A 19,187-nucleotide genomic window follows, 5' to 3' on the forward strand; every position below is an offset into this window, starting at 1 on the left:
ATGGCGTGGGTCCAGGCACTCACTCTTTCTCCAGCAGCTGCTCCTGCAGTGCACCCAGCTCCTCTCTCAGGCTCTTCACGGTTCCTTGGAGATGCTCTTGTTCCTCACACGGGGGCACCTTGGGCAGGTCCTCTGGGGATTGGTCCCCTTTCGGCTGCTTTTGCACTGAGATGTTGGATGGGGAGCGGACCAGGGGATTCGGATTCACCAGCTCTGAAGTAGATTGCTTTGGGCTTTCTGAGGAACTCACTTTCTGGAGGCAATGGAAGCGTTTGTTAACATTACCTCTGTTTGTGAGGCACAGGGGCAGCCAATCTTTGGTGTATGGGAGAAGCTTCACTGTGGGGGCTGAGCCAGCAGGGCCGCTGCTCTGGAAAGATCCCCTTCCTAGCAGTCAAAGCCCAAAGTGGGAAAGGGCTGGCCAGGCCCAGAGGCAGGCCATGAGTCAGAGCTACCACACTACCACAAAGGCTACCAGGGAGGTAGGCAGGCAAGGAGGATACAGACATTGGAATGTGGGAGATTTCCAACCCTGGAGATGGACCTTCAGCCAATCTAATTCTGTCTGAAAGTAACGCCTGTCTCCCCAGGCCTTGTCTAATGGGTCTATGGATGTACCTGGGTTTTCTGAATTTCCCAGCGTGCTTTGCGTATAAAGTATTTCCACAACATGCACTTCTTTTGCTTCCTACTTTGTCAGTATGCGACTGTATTTAACACATTCTCCCTTAGGCCTTTGCACAGCTTTGCCACACAACTGGGGGACTCTGGCTCACAACTTTTTCTTTCAATACTTGGGATAGAACCCATCCTAGGCAAGCCCCTGTACCAAGTCACACACGCAGTCCTTCAACAGCAGATTCATTCTAGGCAGATACTCTACCACTGAGCCACACCCCAGCCCCTCACTGGAGGATTCTAGGCAGGGGCTCTACCACTGAGCCACACCCCAGCCCCTCACTGGGGACTCTAGGCAGGGGTCTACCATTGAGCCACGCCTCCAGCCCCTCACTGGGGGACTCTAGGCAGGAGCTCTACCACTGAGCCGCAGTCTTCCCCTTACCTACAGTCTAGGTAGGAGCGGTATCTTTAGGTTACAACCCTGTCATACAATCCCAAGATCTTAACTGGATGGACAAGTTTCCCAGAATCAGTCAGCTCTGTGGGGTTGGTGTGGGGGTGGGAGATGAGGAAATGCTCGCTAGCCTCCCAGGTCTCCTGGTCAGCCATGTAGCTGAAGAGATTGCTAAGAGTGTGAGTATTATATAAAAGTCTGGGCTTTGCAGACATATGCACTCACCAGGCTAGACCACAGGCACTTCATGGTCATACATGTTCACTTGTTGCTATAAGAAGCCCAGTAATCTACACAGAGAAATCCTGTCTCAAAAAAAAAAAAAAAAAAGCCCAGTAATGGGTTCCTGGGCCTGGCCCTCTATAAAATGAGGGCTGTGCATGACACAATCCTGCATCTTGCCCAGACCTGTAAAGAGTGTAGTCTTTCCTGTGTGTACTTGGTAAGGTCTGCAGAGCACCCATACGTCTGTGTTGAGTGACTTGTCTCACGCTGCAGCTGTCTCCCACTGAACCAGACAGTAGCTGCTCCCTGGCCTGGGTAGACCCTGAGTGATCAGACATTAGACCTGCACTTACCTTTTCTAGCTCTGCGATGCGTCTCAGCAGCCGGGGCTTGCTCCAGTCCACGTAACCTAAGAGCAGTAGGATTTACAAGACAGTGTCCATGGGCTACTGTAGTAGGATCACTCCTCTCAGGCATGGACTCACAGCCTCTCCAGGCTGCCAGACAAGCCACAGACCCCAGTGGGGCAGGTGCTTGCCCCCTGAGGGTTCCTTATCTCATGCAGGCCAGGCCAGCTTGGACCTTACTGAGGGACCTAACTGGGCAGATCCCTGAGCTTCTGAGATCTCTGTCTCCATCTCCTGTGTACTGAGATGTGTGCACTATAGTGCCAGGGTCATGTAGTGATGGGGCTCGAACTCGGGGCTCCATGCACGCTAGGTGAGCACTCTCCCAGGTGAGCCACATCTGCAGCCGGATGATTTTTCCCATTGATAAACTCCAAACTCTAATCTCACTCTCCACTCCTGAGACCCTTTTCTTTCGCCTGTCTCCTCAGGCCTCCCTCTGTGAGTGGCCCACAGGTAGATACCCTTTATTTTGGAGATGGTGGGTGAATTGCTCAGCATGCGGTCCAGGTCCTCCTTCAGGCTCTGGTTCTCCTCGGTCAGCTCCTGCACACTCCGTGTTAGGTTCAGCAGGGCACTGCTCATCTTCTTCTGCCTCTTCACACCCAGTTTCTTCTCCACCATGGGCCTGGGGGAAAGCAAGGGCCAGGCTGAGGACCATGCTTCCAGACGGGCTTGGCAGCATCTTACCCAGGAACATGGCTCTTTACCGTGTTCTGAGGTCAGAGTGGCTCACACACGCACACGCACGCACACGCGCGCACACACACACACACACGCACACACACACACACACACACACACACACACACACACACACACGAGCATTACCAATCCGAGAGAAAACTAACCCTGATCCCCAGAGGGGTGAAATTAGTCTAACTCCAGCGACAGAAACAACTCCACTCTTTTTATTTCCCTCTATTTTTTTTTTTTTTTTGACTCTGGGATTTCATCTAAGGTTAGCCTTGAACTCACGATACAGCAGAGAATAACCCTGAGCCTGCCTCTGATACTTCTTTTTTTTTTTTTTTTGGTTTTTCGAGACAGAGTTTCTCTGTGTAGCCCTGGCTGTCCTGGCACTCACTTTGTAGACCAGGCTGGCCTCGAACTCAGAAATCCGCCTGCCTCTGCCTCCCGAGTGCTGGGATTGTAGGTGTGCACCACCATAACCAGTTTATATAGTGCTGGGACAGAACCCAGGGTTTCCTGAATGGCAGGCAAGTGCTCTACCAACTGTCAACCTCCCCAGTTTCCCCCACTTCTGAGACTGGGTCTCCACATGTATCCCAGGTGGTCCTGGGACCCGGGATCCCCCTGCCCCCACTTCCTGCACGTTGGATTGGTATGGGTGTTACCAGGACCACCTCTACTTTTATTTTTTTTATATTTTAATCTGGTGTGTAAATGTGGCCCTGGAATGGGTGGGGATATAGCTCAGTGGGTAGAATTCTTACCTATCACTTGGGAGGTCCTAGGTTCCTTTCCCAGGAGCACCACGAATTTATTTAAATACACACATAAATAGATAAGGCACTAAAATAAAACTGGTCCTACAACTAACCTGGATCCTTGGGGGACACCAGAGACTGAATTACCAACTAAAACGCGAGCCCAGGCTGGACCTAGGCCCCCTGCACATATGTAACAGATGTGCAGCTTGGTCTTCATGCAGGTCCTCTCAACAACTGGAGTTGGGGTTGTCCCTGAACCTGTTGCCTGCCTGCCTGCGGGTCCCCTGCCTGGGCCACCCTGTCTGGCTTCGGTGGGGGAGGATGCATCTGCTCCTGCAGTGATTCGATGTGCTGGAGTGGAGAGGTGCAGTGTGAGGGGATGAGGGAGCAGGAATGGGGGGACGGCCTCCTGAGGGGATAGTGGGAGGAGGGGGGCTGACATTGGAATGAAAAATCAAACATCAATTAAATATTTAAAAAGTGGTCCTAAACACGGTGCCAAGCGCCCCCTAGTGTGCGCAAGGCTGTGTTGCCACTCTGTTGGCCTCTACGTTAGAGAATCACACTATTCCTTATACTGACAAGTGAACGCAAGAGCCTCAGCCTGCATCCACTGGCCCAGGAGCTGTGGGGTCAGCATTGACTAATTCAGTGTCCCTGGAATGTCACAGGGTATTTACTCTGTGACAACAACAGAAGCGACCCTACTTCTCTGATCTCTGTGTGCACAGGTGGGTAGGGTGCATGTACATATGTGCGCAGGTAGGTAGTGTGTATGTCCATATGTGCAGGGGTCTGGGGCTGGAGGAGGATGCCACGTGTCCTGTTCTACCTCCTTACTCCCTGGGGACAGGGTCTCTCACTGAACCTGGACCTAAGCTGGCAGCCCACAAAGTCTCATGGATCTTTCTACTGTGTAATCCTCTGTGCCGCCCGCCTGCCCCTAGATGCCCTGCCCTGCCCAGCCCTAAGCAGCCATGCCTGGCTTAGTTTAGCAAGACTGACTAGTGTTTTACCATGAAGGGACCTCCTCAGCCCTATCTGGCTCTTTAAGAGAATGTTTTCCAACTACTGTCTGGAGTGACTGCAAGCAAAGGATAAAAGGGACAGTGCAGCTGGTGCTGGGAGTTTACACAGAGGCCTGTGTTATGGGCAGGTCTTTTATAAATAAAACATGTTATATGTAAGCACTGGGGAGATACCGACAGGAGGATACCAGGGGCTCCAGGTTCAGTGAGAGACTCTACTTCAGAAAATAAGGTGGAAGAGCTATCAGTAGAGGAACAGTGTCAACTGGTGGTCTCCATATATGCACACATGTTCATACACACACAAATATGTACATATGGACTTAACTGTTTGGTTTCAGACCCTGGGACAAAGGACTGAGGTGCATATTTTACATATCAAAGCAGACCTGCCCTCCAGGTTCTCCCAGCATCTCTCAGTCCATACCTGGCTTACTCTGCCCTGAACCCTAAACTTTCCAGCCCAGGGGCTGGGATGCCCATCCCCCAGAGGCTCATTCCTATATAATCCAGACATTCTGTTTCTCCCCATCTCTCTTCTCCTCTTCTCTCTCTGCAAGGGCACTCTATCTTTCTCTTCCCCTTTCCTGACCCATAGCGACTTCCCTGACCTTTCTTGGGACCAGTGAACTCACCTGCCCAAGAGCAGTTTCCCGGTAAACCTGCCTTTAATATATTCTAATCTCATTTTGCTGGTGGAGAAATAACCTATCAGTAACATCGCCCGCACTGCCCATAATAAGCATTGCACAACTTCCCCAAAAAGGGAGAGCCAGACAGTGGCTGGTAAGGACCACCAGCTTTTCAGAGTCGCCACAAGGACACAGGAGACAGGCCCCACATGAAAGCATACTTCTTTCCTGTGGCTTCAGAACTCGCCAGGAGGGTCTGCAGACGATGGATCTGTGAGGATCCAAAGAGAAGGTGTCAGAAACACGACAGAAGGGGAAGACAGTGTTCACTGCACCTAGCCAGCTTCTCAGTTCTGGCTTTGTGCAGGGAGAGAAATCTACACTGTGGCTATGCCGCTGCAACCTCTGCACAACGGCTGCACTGAACCTGAGAGCATCCACAGTGTGCAGGTTTCGGGGTCAGCACCAGCCTCCACCCAGCCACATGCTCCAGGGTGCACACACCTCTTCGTAGTATGTTTCCATGGCAATGCGCATCTCCTCCAGGTTGGTGGTCTTCATGTCCGTCTGCAGTTTGCTGGAAACCCAAGTTCAGAATTAGCATGGTGGAAGAGGAGGAGGGACCCCCGGAAGTCAGAGAGGGGATGGCGTTGACCTTGACCACAGGAATTCATATTTTTGAAGAGCAAATGCACCTGACAGAGTCCTTCTGAGTGGCAGCAGCCGCTCCTCTAGGGAGGGAGGCCACAGATGGTTTTTCTCTAAGAAAGGCTGCCCTGGAGACTGGGCGGACAGTACCAAAGGATCTCCTTCAGAGCAGAGCAGCCAGCTTTATAGAGAATCGCGCTGGGTAGGGTGACATGGGAATGTCATCCCAGCATTCAGAAGCCTGATGCAGAAGGGCTGTTAACTCAGCTCAGCCTGGGCTACAATAGCACATCATTCTCTCGAAACAAGACAAAGAAAAAATAAAGCAAACCCTTTGCTCCCCCTGCCATCAGCACTGTCACCTTGCCCTTAATGTGTCACAGGTTTCAAAAAGAAGGCACAGAAGAAAGCGGAGCTCAGGGTACCAAACAGGAAATCAGCATGCACCCAGACTCATGCTGCCAAACTTCATCAAGAAACAAGTTAAAGGTGGCAATGCCATAGGAACCAGGTCTCAGGTGCAGAAGGCTGCTTTAGTTTTCCTGAAATCAACTATATCTAAGATTATCCCTTACCTTACACTGAGACCAGAAAGCAGCAGCAGGACTCTGTGTGTGTGTGTGTGTGTGTGTGTGTGTGTGTGTGTGTGTGTGTAACCTGCAAACTGATGGTGTTTGGGCAGGAGTAAGACATTAAAGAGAGATGCGGATTCCTAATGAAATGTGGAGGGAACTCAAACTAAAGAGAAAGCTGAGCCCCAAGATGCTGCCCTATCACACAGGCTCAAGGCCTGTCTGCCTGCTCAATGAGGAGATGCTGTCTCAAAATAGAGAAAACAGGTCTGAGGTGTGACTCAGTGGTAGAGCTCCTGCCTAGAATCCCCCAGTGAGGGGCTGGGGGCGTGGCTCACTGGTAGAACCTCTGCCTAGAATCCCCCAGTGAAGGACTGGGGGCGTAGCTCAGTGGTAGAGCCCTACTAGGGGTAGACTGCTTGCCCTCTCCCCATGACACACAGGGGAGGGAGGAGTAACATTTCTCATAGTTTTAAGTTGGAACAGATACATGGGAGAAGGAAGGACACACAGCCAACGTGGCGATGGCAGATGGAGATGGGAGATGAGATGCTAGCCCAGCGCCCAGCAGACCTCCCAGCAGCCCCCTCGGGTCGTACTTGATAGTGTTGTCCTTCTCCTTGCATTGCTGCTCCAGCCTGAAGATCCTTTGTTTGAGCCCGGTGATGACCTGCCAGCAGAGGGCCACCACCTTAGCACCATCTCCAGCTCAGGGCTCAGCCTTCCCTCCTAGGTGACCCTACAGACTCTGAGCTTCTCTCTGCCAGGGTTCTCCCACATACACTCCCTCCTTTCTTCCTTAGCACACCCTAGTGATGACTGAGCATCCCTAACCTGTTCCTCACTGAGAAGTGCTGAGCATGTGACCAGGAGAGCAAGACAGCAGCAGCTTCCTGGAATCCACATGGTGGAAGGAGAGAACGGACTCCCACAAGCTGTCCTCTGACCTTCGCATGTGCACCCTGGGAACGGAGTCCCCCTCCCGTAAATAGGTAAATACAAAAAATGCCACTTTTTTTTTTTTTTTTTTTTTTTTTTGGTTTTTCGAGACAGGGTTTCTCTGTGTAGCCCTGGCTGTGCTGGAACTCACTTTGTAGACCAGGCTGGCCTCGAACTCAGAAATCCGCCTGCCTCTGCCTAGATTAAAGGCGTGCACCACCATGCCCGGCTCTCAAAAATGCCTGGGCAGCTCTATAATCGGGTGGGCAGGAGAGCGAGTGTGACATAGCAGATGTGTGGCTCCTGCTGGGCAGGGCTTGCCAGTATTAACCCACAGTGAGTAGGTTCTGAGTGCTCCGGCTTTTATCTGGGTCTTGCCAAATCTGGTCTGCACCATCCTTGCTAATCATGTTGCTTGGTGGTGTAAGGTTTTACTCAGAGTAACTTAAAATAATTTCCTTTCCTGCCAGTATGTAGTGCTGGTGAGATGAGAAGCCAAGTCAGCTACAACCGCCACCCCTGCCTCTTGTGAGCCGGGAGGAGCAGCAGGGAGGAGCCAGACTCACTGTCTTGCTTTTACAACTGAGGGCAGGCAGGGGGCTGGGGTGTTGGGGAGATGTCTCAGCAGCTCAAGTGCTTGTTGCACAAGCATGAGAACCTCAATTTGGATCTTTGGCACCCACATAAGACCCAGCTGTGTCACTGAATGCCTGTAATCTCAGCCCAGGGGAGATGGAGACCGGAGCACTCAGGCATCACCCACACAAACACACACACACACATGCACGCACAAGTATACTCACACACATACACTGAACACAAGCACACACGCACGTGGACACACACACATGTGAGAGAGAGAAAGAGCGTGCACATGCAAACACACACACATGCATGCACATGCAAACTTGCACATGCACCTACACCATTCTTACTGGTCCTACCTTACGGATCTTAGATCTGCAAAATCTTTAGTGACCACCACAGATATTCTGTATATTCCTGACGGATGTAACCTAACCTAAGTCTCTTCTTCTGAGGCATTCTTTCCGGTCCCCTTTAGTCTTAAGGCTTTGCTATACCTGTCTCCATGCCACCAAGCCCATTAACCCTTTGTTGCCGTATTCCTTGACTCATGGGTGGCAATGGCATATTCCATACTCCCATCTCACCCCCATTTTAAAGTAGATCTGTGGTTTGGATGGAACCCCCAAGTTGTACACTGAGATTGTCTTTTTGTGTGTTAGGGTTTTTGTTGTTGTTGTTTTTGGTTTTGTTTGTTTTGGTATTCTGAGACAGGGTCTCATTAACCCAGGCTGTGGCAGAGGCTGGTCTTGAACTCCCAAGTGACTGTATGTATGTATGTATGTATGTACTTACCTATTTATTATAAACTTGTGTTCCCTTCCTAGCCCTCTTCTGCACATTGAAACCAGCGTTCCATACACACTCTCTCACCCCTAGACTTCACTGTGACTACCTGACAGAGGTTTACCTATTTTTTAGCCTCTGCTAGGCCTGCTGCCCCCTGGAAATACTCTCTTGTGATCCCTATGGCTCTATGCACAACAGTTCTAGAAAATTCTGAGCCCATGCCCTTCCCACAGTTCCATGAAGGCTCTCCTTGGAGCAGGAGGTTCCACTTACCCAGCCCGTGTCAGGCTTCTTCTCTGCCAAGGTTCGCACGAAGTCTGGGCCCTGTGGGAAACAGCCAGAGACAGTAAAGCCCCTGGTGGCTTCCTCCCTCTGCTCCCCACAACCCCAGGAGGCCTCTCTGGGCCCCAGACTTACTCGACTTGGATCCAGAAGCTGTTCTATCTGCCGATCCTTTCTGCTGTTCTCCTCTTCCAAGCGCCGAAGTTTTGTTCTCATCAGATCCACATCACTTTTCTGCATGTGTAAGGACTAGGGAGGAGGGGGGTGGTCGGCAAGATGGCTCAGCACGTAAAGGGGCTTGCCACCAGGCCTGATGATGTAAGTTCAATTCCCAGGACACACACACACACACACACGAATGAGAGAACCATCTCCCTCAAGTTGTCCTCTGACCTTTATGTACACACAAAATAAATAAATGTAAAACCAAAACCCAACTGACCAACTGAAAACAGAAACCTAAGGAAGGTCTGTGTACAGTGAATCCCTGAGTAGGGGAGGCTCTCCTCTCTCCCCACCTTACTCTGCAATCCAGGACAGCCTAGATCTGTCAGCAACTCTCCTGCCTCAGCTTCCCAACTGGTGGGATTACAGCCATACTTGGCTTTAAGAGAGGTTTTTAAAGCCCCACATGTCATGTGAGCTGGGGAGATGGCTAGGTGGGTAAGAGCACTGGCTGGTCTTCCAGAGGTCCTGAGTTCAATTCCCAGCATCACTGAGCCATGCCCCCAAACCCTTCACTGAGAGCCTCTAGGCACTAAGCCACACCCCAGCCTCTCACTGGGGGATTCTAGGCAGGGGCTCTACCACTGAGCCACGCCCCCAGTCCCTCACTGGGGGATTCTAGGCAGGGGCTCTACCACTGAGCCACACCCCCCAGCCCCTCACTGGATGACTGATTCTACACAACACTCTGCTGTTCTATGATGGAACACAGGGCCATACACATTCTAGAAAACTGTCTGCCCCTCAGGCAGATCTCCCAAAAACTTACAATGATGAGTTTAAACAGTCAAGGTCATTTTCACAAAGGCCTATTTCTAAGCCCCCCAAAATATGGCTCCTAGGTTCCACTTATAATAGTGACTCGTTGCTGGGGGCTCTCCGCATCTACTTAGGAGTCTCTGAGACTGAGTAGGAATCCTTCAAAGGCACCTTGGCCTCAGCAGTACTGAGTGAAGCCAATGACTGGGCTGCACTCCTCTTCAGTGGGTCTTTTGCTACTGCATAGCTGGCTCGTTTGTGTTTCAGACACAGGGTCTCATGCCTCCCTGGCTATAAGACCATGTTGCCCAGTGCGGCCTTGAACTCCCTGTTCCCCTGCCTCTATCTCCTCAGTGCTGGGATGATCGGCATGTACCACCATGTCTGGAAAGTCCACTACCTCTCCTGCAGCTGCCCAGGCTTTCCTGTCAGCCAGGATGGCCAGCTCCTACAGTAAGGTACCAGGGCGTGGACTCCGGGTGTCTGACAATTCCCAGCAAGACACCTACTTTCAGTCACGTTAGAGCAAAGCTCTCACTGCTGATCAGAAGGCAGCAGAGCGCCTACCTTCTTCAACTCGATGATCTCGTCGTACATGTCCTCCTTCTCTCTGTAGACGGAAGTCCCAGAGACGTGACCTGGAGGGAGATACGAATGCCTCTTAGGACCACATCGTGGGACAGTAGAAAGGACTCTGGTTATGCCTGAAGGGAACCCTGTGAGTTAGTAAAACTCTACTTATTTGCTTGCTTGCTTGTTCTCTAAGATGGGTGAATCTCACTTTGTATGCAGCCCGATCGCCTGGAGTTCAAGATGCTGTGGCCTTCTGAGTACTGGGGAGACGAGGGAGTACTCTTTATTCTGGTTTACTGAGGGCGTGCACGTGTGTGTGTGTGTGTGTGTGTGTGTGTGTGTGTGTGTGTGTGTGTGTGTTGTGAGCTTGTGTTCATGCAGAGGCCAAAGAGGACATCGGGAATCCTACTTTCTCTGCCTTATCTCTTGAGACCAGGTCATTCACTGAACCTAAAGCCAGGCTGGCAGGTAGCAAGCCCTGGTTATCTTCCTGTCTGCCTACCACAGTGCTGGGGTTCCTGGGATCATACCTGGCTTTCAGCATGGGTGCTGAGAGCTGAACTCAGGTCTTTGTTTGCACAGCAAATGCTCTTACCGGCTAAGCTATCTCTCCACTTAATGACATTTAACAGGTTATAAGTCCAAAATAAGCAAATAGGCCTAAACCATAACCCTAATGAGCAGATTTAGGTCTCAGGGTCAGTGAGGGACATGAAGCTGGCTGCCACCATGTGTCTTTGCTAAGCCCCAGAGATACCAACAGGTCCCATGGGCAGAGAGTAGTAAGGAACCAAGAAAGAACCAGCAAGGTGGTTTGGCAGGTTAAAAACTCTGGTCAGCCAGCCTCAAGAGCCCGACTTCAATCCCAAGGACCCACAAGGTGGCAGGAAGGAGGTGACATCTCAAGTTGCCCTCTGACCTCCACATGCGTCCCACAGGACATGCATAACCTACCCATACATCAGGACTTTAAATGATAATTCTATTTAAGGGGGGAGGGGTGTGTGACACAATGCCTTGTCTATGAGACGGTCTTTATGAATCAGTGTCCCTCAGAACATTCTAGAATGTCCTAATGATGGATCTTGTGCATAAAGCCAAACCAAAAGAACAAAACAAACCAAAACCAAACCTCTCACCCCTCACTTGCTAGAGGCTTTCCTTTCTGCTCTCCTGGCCTTGTCCCCGGGGAGCATGCTCACCATGGCTGCCAGAACGCCTGAGGTCTGCCCTCTTCACTCTCACAGCTTCTGTCAGGTAGTCGGGAGTGCAGCTGGGGGGGTGGGTCCACGCGTGCTCCGAGGTAAGCGTGGGGCTCGGGGGTTGGGCCACACTACCTGGTGTGAATGTGCATGGGTTTAACAGGATGGGTACAAGAATAAGGTCTGGCAAGTCCTGTTTCTCATCCAGCTCCAGGGCTTTCAGGATGCCAGCAAGACTGGGTAGCGGTGGGGCCAGTGGTGGTGGGATAGGGGTGCACTGCTAAATGCCTAGCAAGCACCTTGCAGAGGTCAACTCAGGGGGGCCTGTGTGCCTTTTTCCCTGGTGTAAACACTTCAGGTTTCCAGTATGACAAGGACCAGCTCACAGAAACATTAATAGATGTCTCCTGGAAACTGGTGGCAACTGGCTCCATCACACCTCTGCCACAGGGCGGCACTTGGGTATCCTCAGGAGGGGCTGGGAAAGCCACACCCATCAGGGACAAGTTCAGCATGAGAGGATCACAGGCAAGCTAACTAAAACCAGCTGTATTGGATGCGCCATCTCCCATACAGTGGTCTCAAGCCAAAGCACCCTCCTCCACAGGAGAGCCACATACCCTGTTTCGAGGATCCCAGCCACAGCTTCTGTGGGGTCAAGGACATTCGGCTACTCAGAGGCATGCTCCCTGCCGTCTTCAGAGATCGCCAGGAGGTCACTTTTCTGGGTTTGGAGTAGTAGGGCGACTCTAGAAAGGCAACGTATGGTTTAGAGCTGCAGGATCACTGTACATCACCACCCTTACCCTGCAAAGACAAGGCTCAGTGAAATACAGCATTCCCGGCTGTGTGGGCCCAGAAGGCACACGCTCTGGCAAGCAGACATGGAGAAGCTCTGACTGACTGGCTGGCTTACTTAGAGAGGAGCTCTTCTACATATTGCTAGCCCAGCCTTGGCTAGAAACCCTAGAGCTTAAGACACCACCTTTTTGTGTGTGTGTGTGTGTTTTTTTTTTTTAAAGATTTATTTATTTATTATATGTAAGTACACTGCAGCTGTCTTCAGACACTCCAGAAGAGGGCACCAGATCTCGTTACGGATGGTTGTGAGCCACCATGTGGTTGCTGGGATTTGAACTCTGGACCTTCGGAAGAGCAGTCGGGTGCTCTTACCCACTGAGCCATCTCACCAGCCCGTGTGTGTTTTTAAGATTTAATTTTTGTTATTTTAAATTATGCATGGGTGTGTGTCTATGTAGGGGTGAGTGCAGGTAGCCACGGGGGCAGAGGCGTCAGCTCCCCTGGAATTGGCGGGTACCAGGAACCAAACAACAGGTTCTAAGGAAGAACAGCACTGCCTTTAATCACCGGGCTATCTATCCACCACCTCAGTTGATTTTCTTGTCTGAATGTCTTGAAACAGTTCATTTTTTAAACTCAGAGATGGAGCCCAGGGCCTTATGTATGTTAAGCAATGAGCTTCATCCCCAACCCCTCACCGAAGGAGTCTAGGCAGGAGCTCTACCACGGAGCAGTATTTGTGGCTTGGCCTGGTATATTGAGTCTAAGTCACCATAAAGAAGTCCATCACAAATGAGTAAATGTAAAACATAGCTTGGTTTTGTTTTTGAAGAAAGGGGAATTTGAAAATGTGAAACTTTATACTGAAGATGTAATTCTGCCATGCTCTGACGCGTACTGCCCAGTTAAGTTTTCTTCAGAAACATGATTTTGATCATAGTGGGTACACGCTTTTACTCCTTAAGAATTGAGTTTCTCATGTTGCTACACGATGACCACAGAAATAATATTTTTATTTTTTTTCTTTTGCTTTTCTTCAAGACATGGTTTCTCTGTGTAGCCACACTGGCTATCTCAGAACTCAATCTCTAGACCACTCTGGTCTTAAACTCACAGAGATCCTCCTGCCTCTGCTTCTAAAGTGTTGGAATTAAAGGTGTGTGCCAGCATGCCTAGCCAGAAATAAGTTAGTATTTGTCAGACAGTGGTTGTGCATTTCTTTAATCCCAGAACTGGGGAGGCAGAAGTAGGTGGATTTCTTTGAGTTTGAGGCCAGCCTGGTCTACAAAAGTGAGTTCAAGGATAGCCAGAATTACACAGAGAAATCCTGTCTTGAAAAGCCAAAATAGGGGCTGGAGAGATGGTTCAGCAGTTAAGACCATTGACTGCTCTTCCAAAGGTCCTGAGTTCAAATCCCAGCAATCACATGGTGGCTCACAACCATCCATAATGAGATCTGATGCCCTCGTCTGGGATGTCTGAAGACAGTTACAGTATATACAGTATATACTACAGTATACTTAGATATAATAAATAAATAAATCTTTAAAAAAGAAAAAGAGCAGCCGGGCGGTGGCGGCGCACACCTTTAACCCCAGCACTTGGGAGGTAGAGGCAGAGGCAGGTGGATTTCTGAGTTTGAGACCAACCTGGTCTACAAAGTGAGTTCCAGGACAGCCAGGGCTACACAGAGAAACCCTGTCTTGAAAAACAAAACAAAACAAAACAAAACAAAGAAAGAAAAAGAAAAGAGAGAAAGAGAAAGAGGAAAAACCAAAATAAATTAAAAATATATACATAATATCGTATTTTTGGTTGTGAGTCTAGCTTTTCATGCTTGAGACATTTCTTTACCTCAACATTTTAATCTTTATAGAGAAGAAGTAAGAGAAAAATTCCTAGGGCATTTGTCATTATGAAGGCAACGTTCTGCTGTTTTATGTGCACGGCATTCTGCTTGGACGCATGTTTGTGGGAGGGCGCTGGACCTCCTGGAAATGGGGTTAGAGACAGCTGTGAGCTCTCCTGTGGGTGACAGGAACAGAACTTGGTTCCTCTGGAAGAGCAGACAGTAATCTTGCCTTCTGAGCCATCTCTCCAGGGCCTGAAATTATTATTATTTATTTATTTTGGTTTTTCGAGACAGGGTTTCTCTGTGTAGCCCTGGCTGTGCTGGAACCCACTTTGTAGACCAGGCTGGCCTCGAACTCAGAAATCCACCTGCCTCTGCCTCCTGGGTGCTGGGATTAAAGGTGTGCGCCACCACGCCCGGCTCTGAAATTATTTTTTTATTGAGACTCTCACATCTTTAGTTATGTAAGAAAAGACAAATTCATGCAAAAGATAAATTATTCATGTAACATTGTAACATTTACCCATGAAAGGAATACTGAATCAGGCCTGATGGTATATGCCTGTCCGTTCAGCTAAGGGTCTTGTCTGGCTAAGGCAGGAAGATCAGTTCAGTCATCCACAGCCTAGCCTGGGCTATGAGACTGTCTCAACAATAAAAAAAGAGATCACGCGCGCACACACACACACACACACACACACACACACACACATACACACTCATGCATGCACATGCACACAAGAACAGGTCAGGTCCCTACATGTTTGAGGGCAACAATTGTAGGACTTGACATTTATTTGTCACAGAGACTCCTGCACAGGCTGACACCAGCCACTGGGCCCTAGAGTACGGTGACACTGACAGACAACATCAGTCGGCCTTGCAGGTACTGGGACCAACCCTATTTAAAAGCTGTTGCCCTAATAAATACATGCTGCCTCCAGCCACAGCTAGGGACAGAGACAAAGCAGTCTTCGTCCTTCTGAGGAGGAGGAAGAAAAAGGCCTCCGTAGCAGAATGAGCTCAGAGATCCTATAGGGTCAAAAGGCACACGCCCATCTGCTCCATCTGGGGACACACACCCCTCCCCCAGCAAGGGCCCATGTGCTGCTGGAAGAGCAAATCTCACTTCAGAAACATCCTTTTATGGGGCTTGGGAGATGGCTCAGTCTGTAAAGTACTTGTCCCACGAGTACAAAGACCTGAGTTTGCTCCAGCCCAGACAAAAGGCAGGTGCAGTGACACATGTTTACAATCTCGCTACTGGGGGAGCGAAGTCAGCGGCAGACTCTGGGGACTCACTGGACAGCCAGCCTAACCTAATCGGTGAGTGCTGGGCACAAGCTCTAGAACGTGTGTCACAAACAGGACAGACCACACCTGAGGCATGACAACACGGCTTAGGGGCTTCCACGTGCACACACGTATGGGTGTGTAAGCACGGAACACAGGTTGCCTTTCATTGCCGCTCTACTCAGCTTTGAGAAATCAAGAGGAAGGAAAGGCCATCTCTGCTCTGTTCTGTCTGATGGGAAGCCCAGTGGGATGGTGGCCTGCACAGTACTCGGGGACAGTGGTCCCCAAACAAATACAGCCAACCCTGACGCCACTGAGTCCCCCACTTCCGCTGCATCTGAAAAGAAACATCCTTCGCTTTCTCCAGGATGCAGGGAAGGGCCATTCCTGCCACACTGCAAGTCGAGGTGGGGATGAGTTGGACCGAGGTTACGTCCAGCCATACTTACTTGGTGATGTGGAAGGAGGTTTGTGGAAACTTTTCCTTTTAGTTTTCTGAAAGAAAGAAAGAAAAATGACGCATGTTAGGCTTCCTAAGAGCTCTGTTGGAAAACCTCACCATTCTCAAGTGGCCAGAGAGAGAGAGACCCTGGCCAGGAGACCTGTCAGGCCTTGAGGCACTCCATAGTGTAGAGGCTCCTATGCATGGGGTTGGGAGTCAGGAAGGTCACTCTCCCTAGCTGTGAGCACTCAGAAGACAGAGGCAGGCAGATCTCTGAGTTCAAGTCCGGCTTACTCTTCAGAGAGAGAGTTCCAGGACAGTCCAGGTTACACAGAGAAACCTCTTCTTGAAAGAACAACCAAAAAAGTCTCCTGTGCTGTCCCGAGGCTTTGCTCTGCCTGCCAGCCAGCACCTGTGTGTTCACAGCAGAGGCGAAGAGGAATCCCTTGTATGTAAGTCCACGGCCAATCCTCACTAAGGAAGAGAAACCCAGCAAAGAGGAGGACCCTGTATGAAAAACAGTCTCTATAGCAAACAGATGCCCATGCAGTCATGGCAACAAGGTCCTGCAGCTTCTAGGGCGGGCTATGGAGAGTGACCTGCCTTTCCAAGCAGCACAAGGCTAGGCGTGAGGGCCACAGCCCAAGGCAAGTCCTTGCTCCCCTCTGGTGGAAACACTGTCCTCTATGCCCCCAGAGAGATCTGGACACTGCGTGGGGCTTGCTAGGTGGCTCCTTCCCCAGACCATGGCATCAGGATCACGTCTGTGGTGAATATCTTGGGGCTCATGTCCCTATGCTATAAAGAGGAGTGCTCCTGGCTGTGGGACACATGTCACAAAACAGTTTCCTTCCAGATTGAAAGATTCAGTCCTGCAGGGTTGCTCCTCAAGCATGAAGGCAAACGACTCAAACTGGCCCTAGGAAGTCCCTCAAACTGACCAGACTCATTAGGCGTCTCCCTGTCTAAGAAAGCAACGAAAACCTAAAGTTACTCTCAGACAAGACAAGCTTCAAGCAAGACTCCCAGACTCTGGGACTAGACCATCTGCCCGGGAAAGATCTAGACTGGAGTCATTCGGAAAGGCCACTCTCCATCCTCGAGCTCCTGAGGACTGTGTACTGTGCTCCAGGGTCCCAGCTCTGTGAGCTGTCACCCACGCTTGGGTGTGCCTTGGCCATGCAGCTGTCTTTGAGTCACTCTGGTCCTAAAGTAACCCCCTTGCCAATACCCCTCTAGGCAGCTCCTTCACCGAGCGGCACTGTCAGTCTGTCATGGGATCTCAATCTGGGGTGAGCTGTTTCATCTCCTCAGAAAAAGTTTTATCATACAATAACCATAACCGTGGTCCCTCCTCGGGGACGGTGGGCATGCTAAGCCTCCTAAGTGTAGCTGAGGCTTCCCATGTTGGGGCCCTTCAGAGCTCATGTAGAGATAGAATCAAGGAACTTCTTGGGCTAGCCACTAACTGAGCATTCAGCACGCTTCTCTTTGCCGCTCAGCACAATTCACAAAGAACCTGGGACTCTAGCTAATTTCCAGGGGCACAGTGAGTGTTTTTCCAATGTAAAGTGCCTGCCTAGAATCCCCAGGGAGGGGCTGGGGTGTGACTCTGCCTAGAACCTCCCAGTGAGGGGCTGGGGGTGTGGCTCAGTGGTAGAGCCCCTGCCTAGAATCTCCCAGTGAGGGGCTGGGGGTGTGGCTCAGTGGTAGAGCCCCTGCCTAGAATCCCCCAGTGAGGGGATGGGGGTGTGACTCAGTGGTAGAGCCCCTGCCTAGAATCCCCCAGGGAGGGGCTGGGGGCGTGGCTCAGTGGTAGAGCCCCTGCCTAGAATCCCCCAGGGAGGGGCTGGGGGCGTGGCTCAGTGGTAGAGCCCCTGCCTGGAATCCCCCAGTGAGGGGCTGGGGGCGTGGCTCAGTGGTAGAGCCCCTGCCTAGAATCCCCCAGTGAGGGGCTGGGGGCGTGGCTCAGTGGTAGAGCACCTGCCTAGGATCCCCCAGGGAGGGGCTGGGGGCGTGGCTCAGTGGTAGAGCACCTGCCTAGGATCCCCCAGGGAGGGGCTGGGGGCGTGGCTCAGTGGTAGAGCCCCTGCCTAGAATCCTCCAGTGAGGGGCTGGGGGCGTGGCTCAGTGGTAGAGCATCTGCCTAGAATCCCCCAGGGAGGGGACAGGGCATGGCTCAACAGCGCACCCTAGTTCCCTGCGGTCTGGGGATCCCATGTGAGTTGCTATGTGGATACAGGGAATTATGTCTGTGTGTACTTTGCTAAAGCACCAAGTGTCACTCAGCCATCTCTCTAGACCTTCACAATTAATTTCTAGAACTAGCTTTAAAGTGATATTTATTATCTTGTTGCTGCTGCTACTATTGTTCGAGACAGGGTCTTATGTAGCCCAGCTACACTATATAAGCAGAAGATGGTCTTAAACTGATCCGCCTGCCTCTGCCTCCCAAGGGCTGGAATTAAAGGCGTGCGCCACCACTGCCCAGCTTGAAATAGATTTCGAATAAATAAATACATACATAAATAAAGTTTTAAAATGGAATCTCAACTATTTAGATTCAGCTAACAGGGTGATACTTCGACACCATAAGCAGCTCTGGACACCCGTGCCCTGGGTCTAGGGGACACTGCTTTACACACACCATCCAAGGACACAGACACAGGGGCTGGCACTCCTGCCTGTACTCACCGATTCAATGTCAGATTCAAAGGTAATAGCAGACAGACTGTCATCTCCCTGGAAGAAATGCACACAAGGTCACTGGGAGGCAGCTGCTCAGGTGCAGCAGTCCCAGAAGCACACTGCCTGTCCGAGCTGCGGCAACACACCCCAGTGGGCCAGCACAAGGGAAGCTTGGGACATCTCCATCCTGCAACAACCGTGTACCGTGATGGTCAGAGAGGAGGAGGTGGGAGGAAGGGGATTTCTAGTCAGTTAAGAGGACCTAGATCCCATCCAGATCCAGTGCTGGCGGGGGACAAAGGTGACTCTCTAGGGCTCACTGACCAGCCAGCCTAACATGTCACATGACATTCCTCTGCCCTCCATTCACGCGCACGCGCGCACACACACACACAGGAAGAGGAGTGCCTGACCGGGATGGGGGTTGGGGGTAGGGGTGTCCATACTCACATACTCACAGGGGTGTGGTGGGTTCTCAGGCCAACAGTGTGCCTTTAGTAAGAGTTCTCAAGTCAAGAGAAGCAAGCCATCCCCCCACAACCCCCGCTGTTTCAGCGCCCCCGGGGTACTCTGCTACTATTCAAAGAAGGAGGAGTCTCTGCCCATCTTCTGGCAGAAGTTTTGCATACACACCTTTTAATGTCATGCTTTCTATTTAAAGATAAGTAAACTCTATTTGTGTGTGTGTGTGTGTGTACATGTGTGCACGTATG

General features: G+C 50.9%; 1 protein-coding gene across 9 annotated transcripts in view; it reads right to left on the reverse strand.

The window, feature by feature from the left end:
• Iqce (IQ motif containing E) overlaps nucleotides 1–19,187 on the reverse strand; it is a 39,258-nt gene that overhangs the window by 18,061 nt on the left and 2,010 nt on the right. For 5 of the 9 annotated variants that reach the window (XM_021163165.3, XM_021163168.2, XM_085837392.1 and 2 more), the window contains exons 2-14: nucleotides 18,481–18,528; nucleotides 15,794–15,839; nucleotides 12,016–12,144; nucleotides 11,396–11,530; nucleotides 10,188–10,258; nucleotides 8,772–8,885; nucleotides 8,628–8,678; nucleotides 6,641–6,711; nucleotides 5,326–5,398; nucleotides 5,043–5,092; nucleotides 2,172–2,335; nucleotides 1,654–1,709; nucleotides 24–253 (exon numbers count right to left, since the gene is read on the reverse strand). In XM_021163165.3, the coding sequence (XP_021018824.1) occupies nucleotides 24–253; nucleotides 1,654–1,709; nucleotides 2,172–2,335; nucleotides 5,043–5,092; nucleotides 5,326–5,398; nucleotides 6,641–6,711; nucleotides 8,628–8,678; nucleotides 8,772–8,885; nucleotides 10,188–10,258; nucleotides 11,396–11,530; nucleotides 12,016–12,144; nucleotides 15,794–15,839; nucleotides 18,481–18,528 (1,238 nt within the window). Of the gene's footprint in view, nucleotides 1–23; nucleotides 254–1,653; nucleotides 1,710–2,171; nucleotides 2,336–5,042; nucleotides 5,093–5,325; nucleotides 5,399–6,640; nucleotides 6,712–8,627; nucleotides 8,679–8,771; nucleotides 8,886–10,187; nucleotides 10,259–10,723; nucleotides 11,357–11,395; nucleotides 11,531–12,015; nucleotides 12,145–15,793; nucleotides 15,840–18,480; nucleotides 18,529–19,187 lie in introns of those variants that run through there. The other 4 variants (XM_085837395.1, XM_021163170.2, XM_085837393.1 and 1 more) reach the window with 2 other exon arrangements.

The sequence above is a fragment of the Mus caroli genome, unplaced genomic scaffold (genome assembly GCF_978045245.1).
Source record: "Mus caroli unplaced genomic scaffold, Mus_caroli_1 scaffold_4, whole genome shotgun sequence".
Classification (NCBI taxonomy): Eukaryota; Metazoa; Chordata; class Mammalia; order Rodentia; family Muridae; genus Mus; species Mus caroli.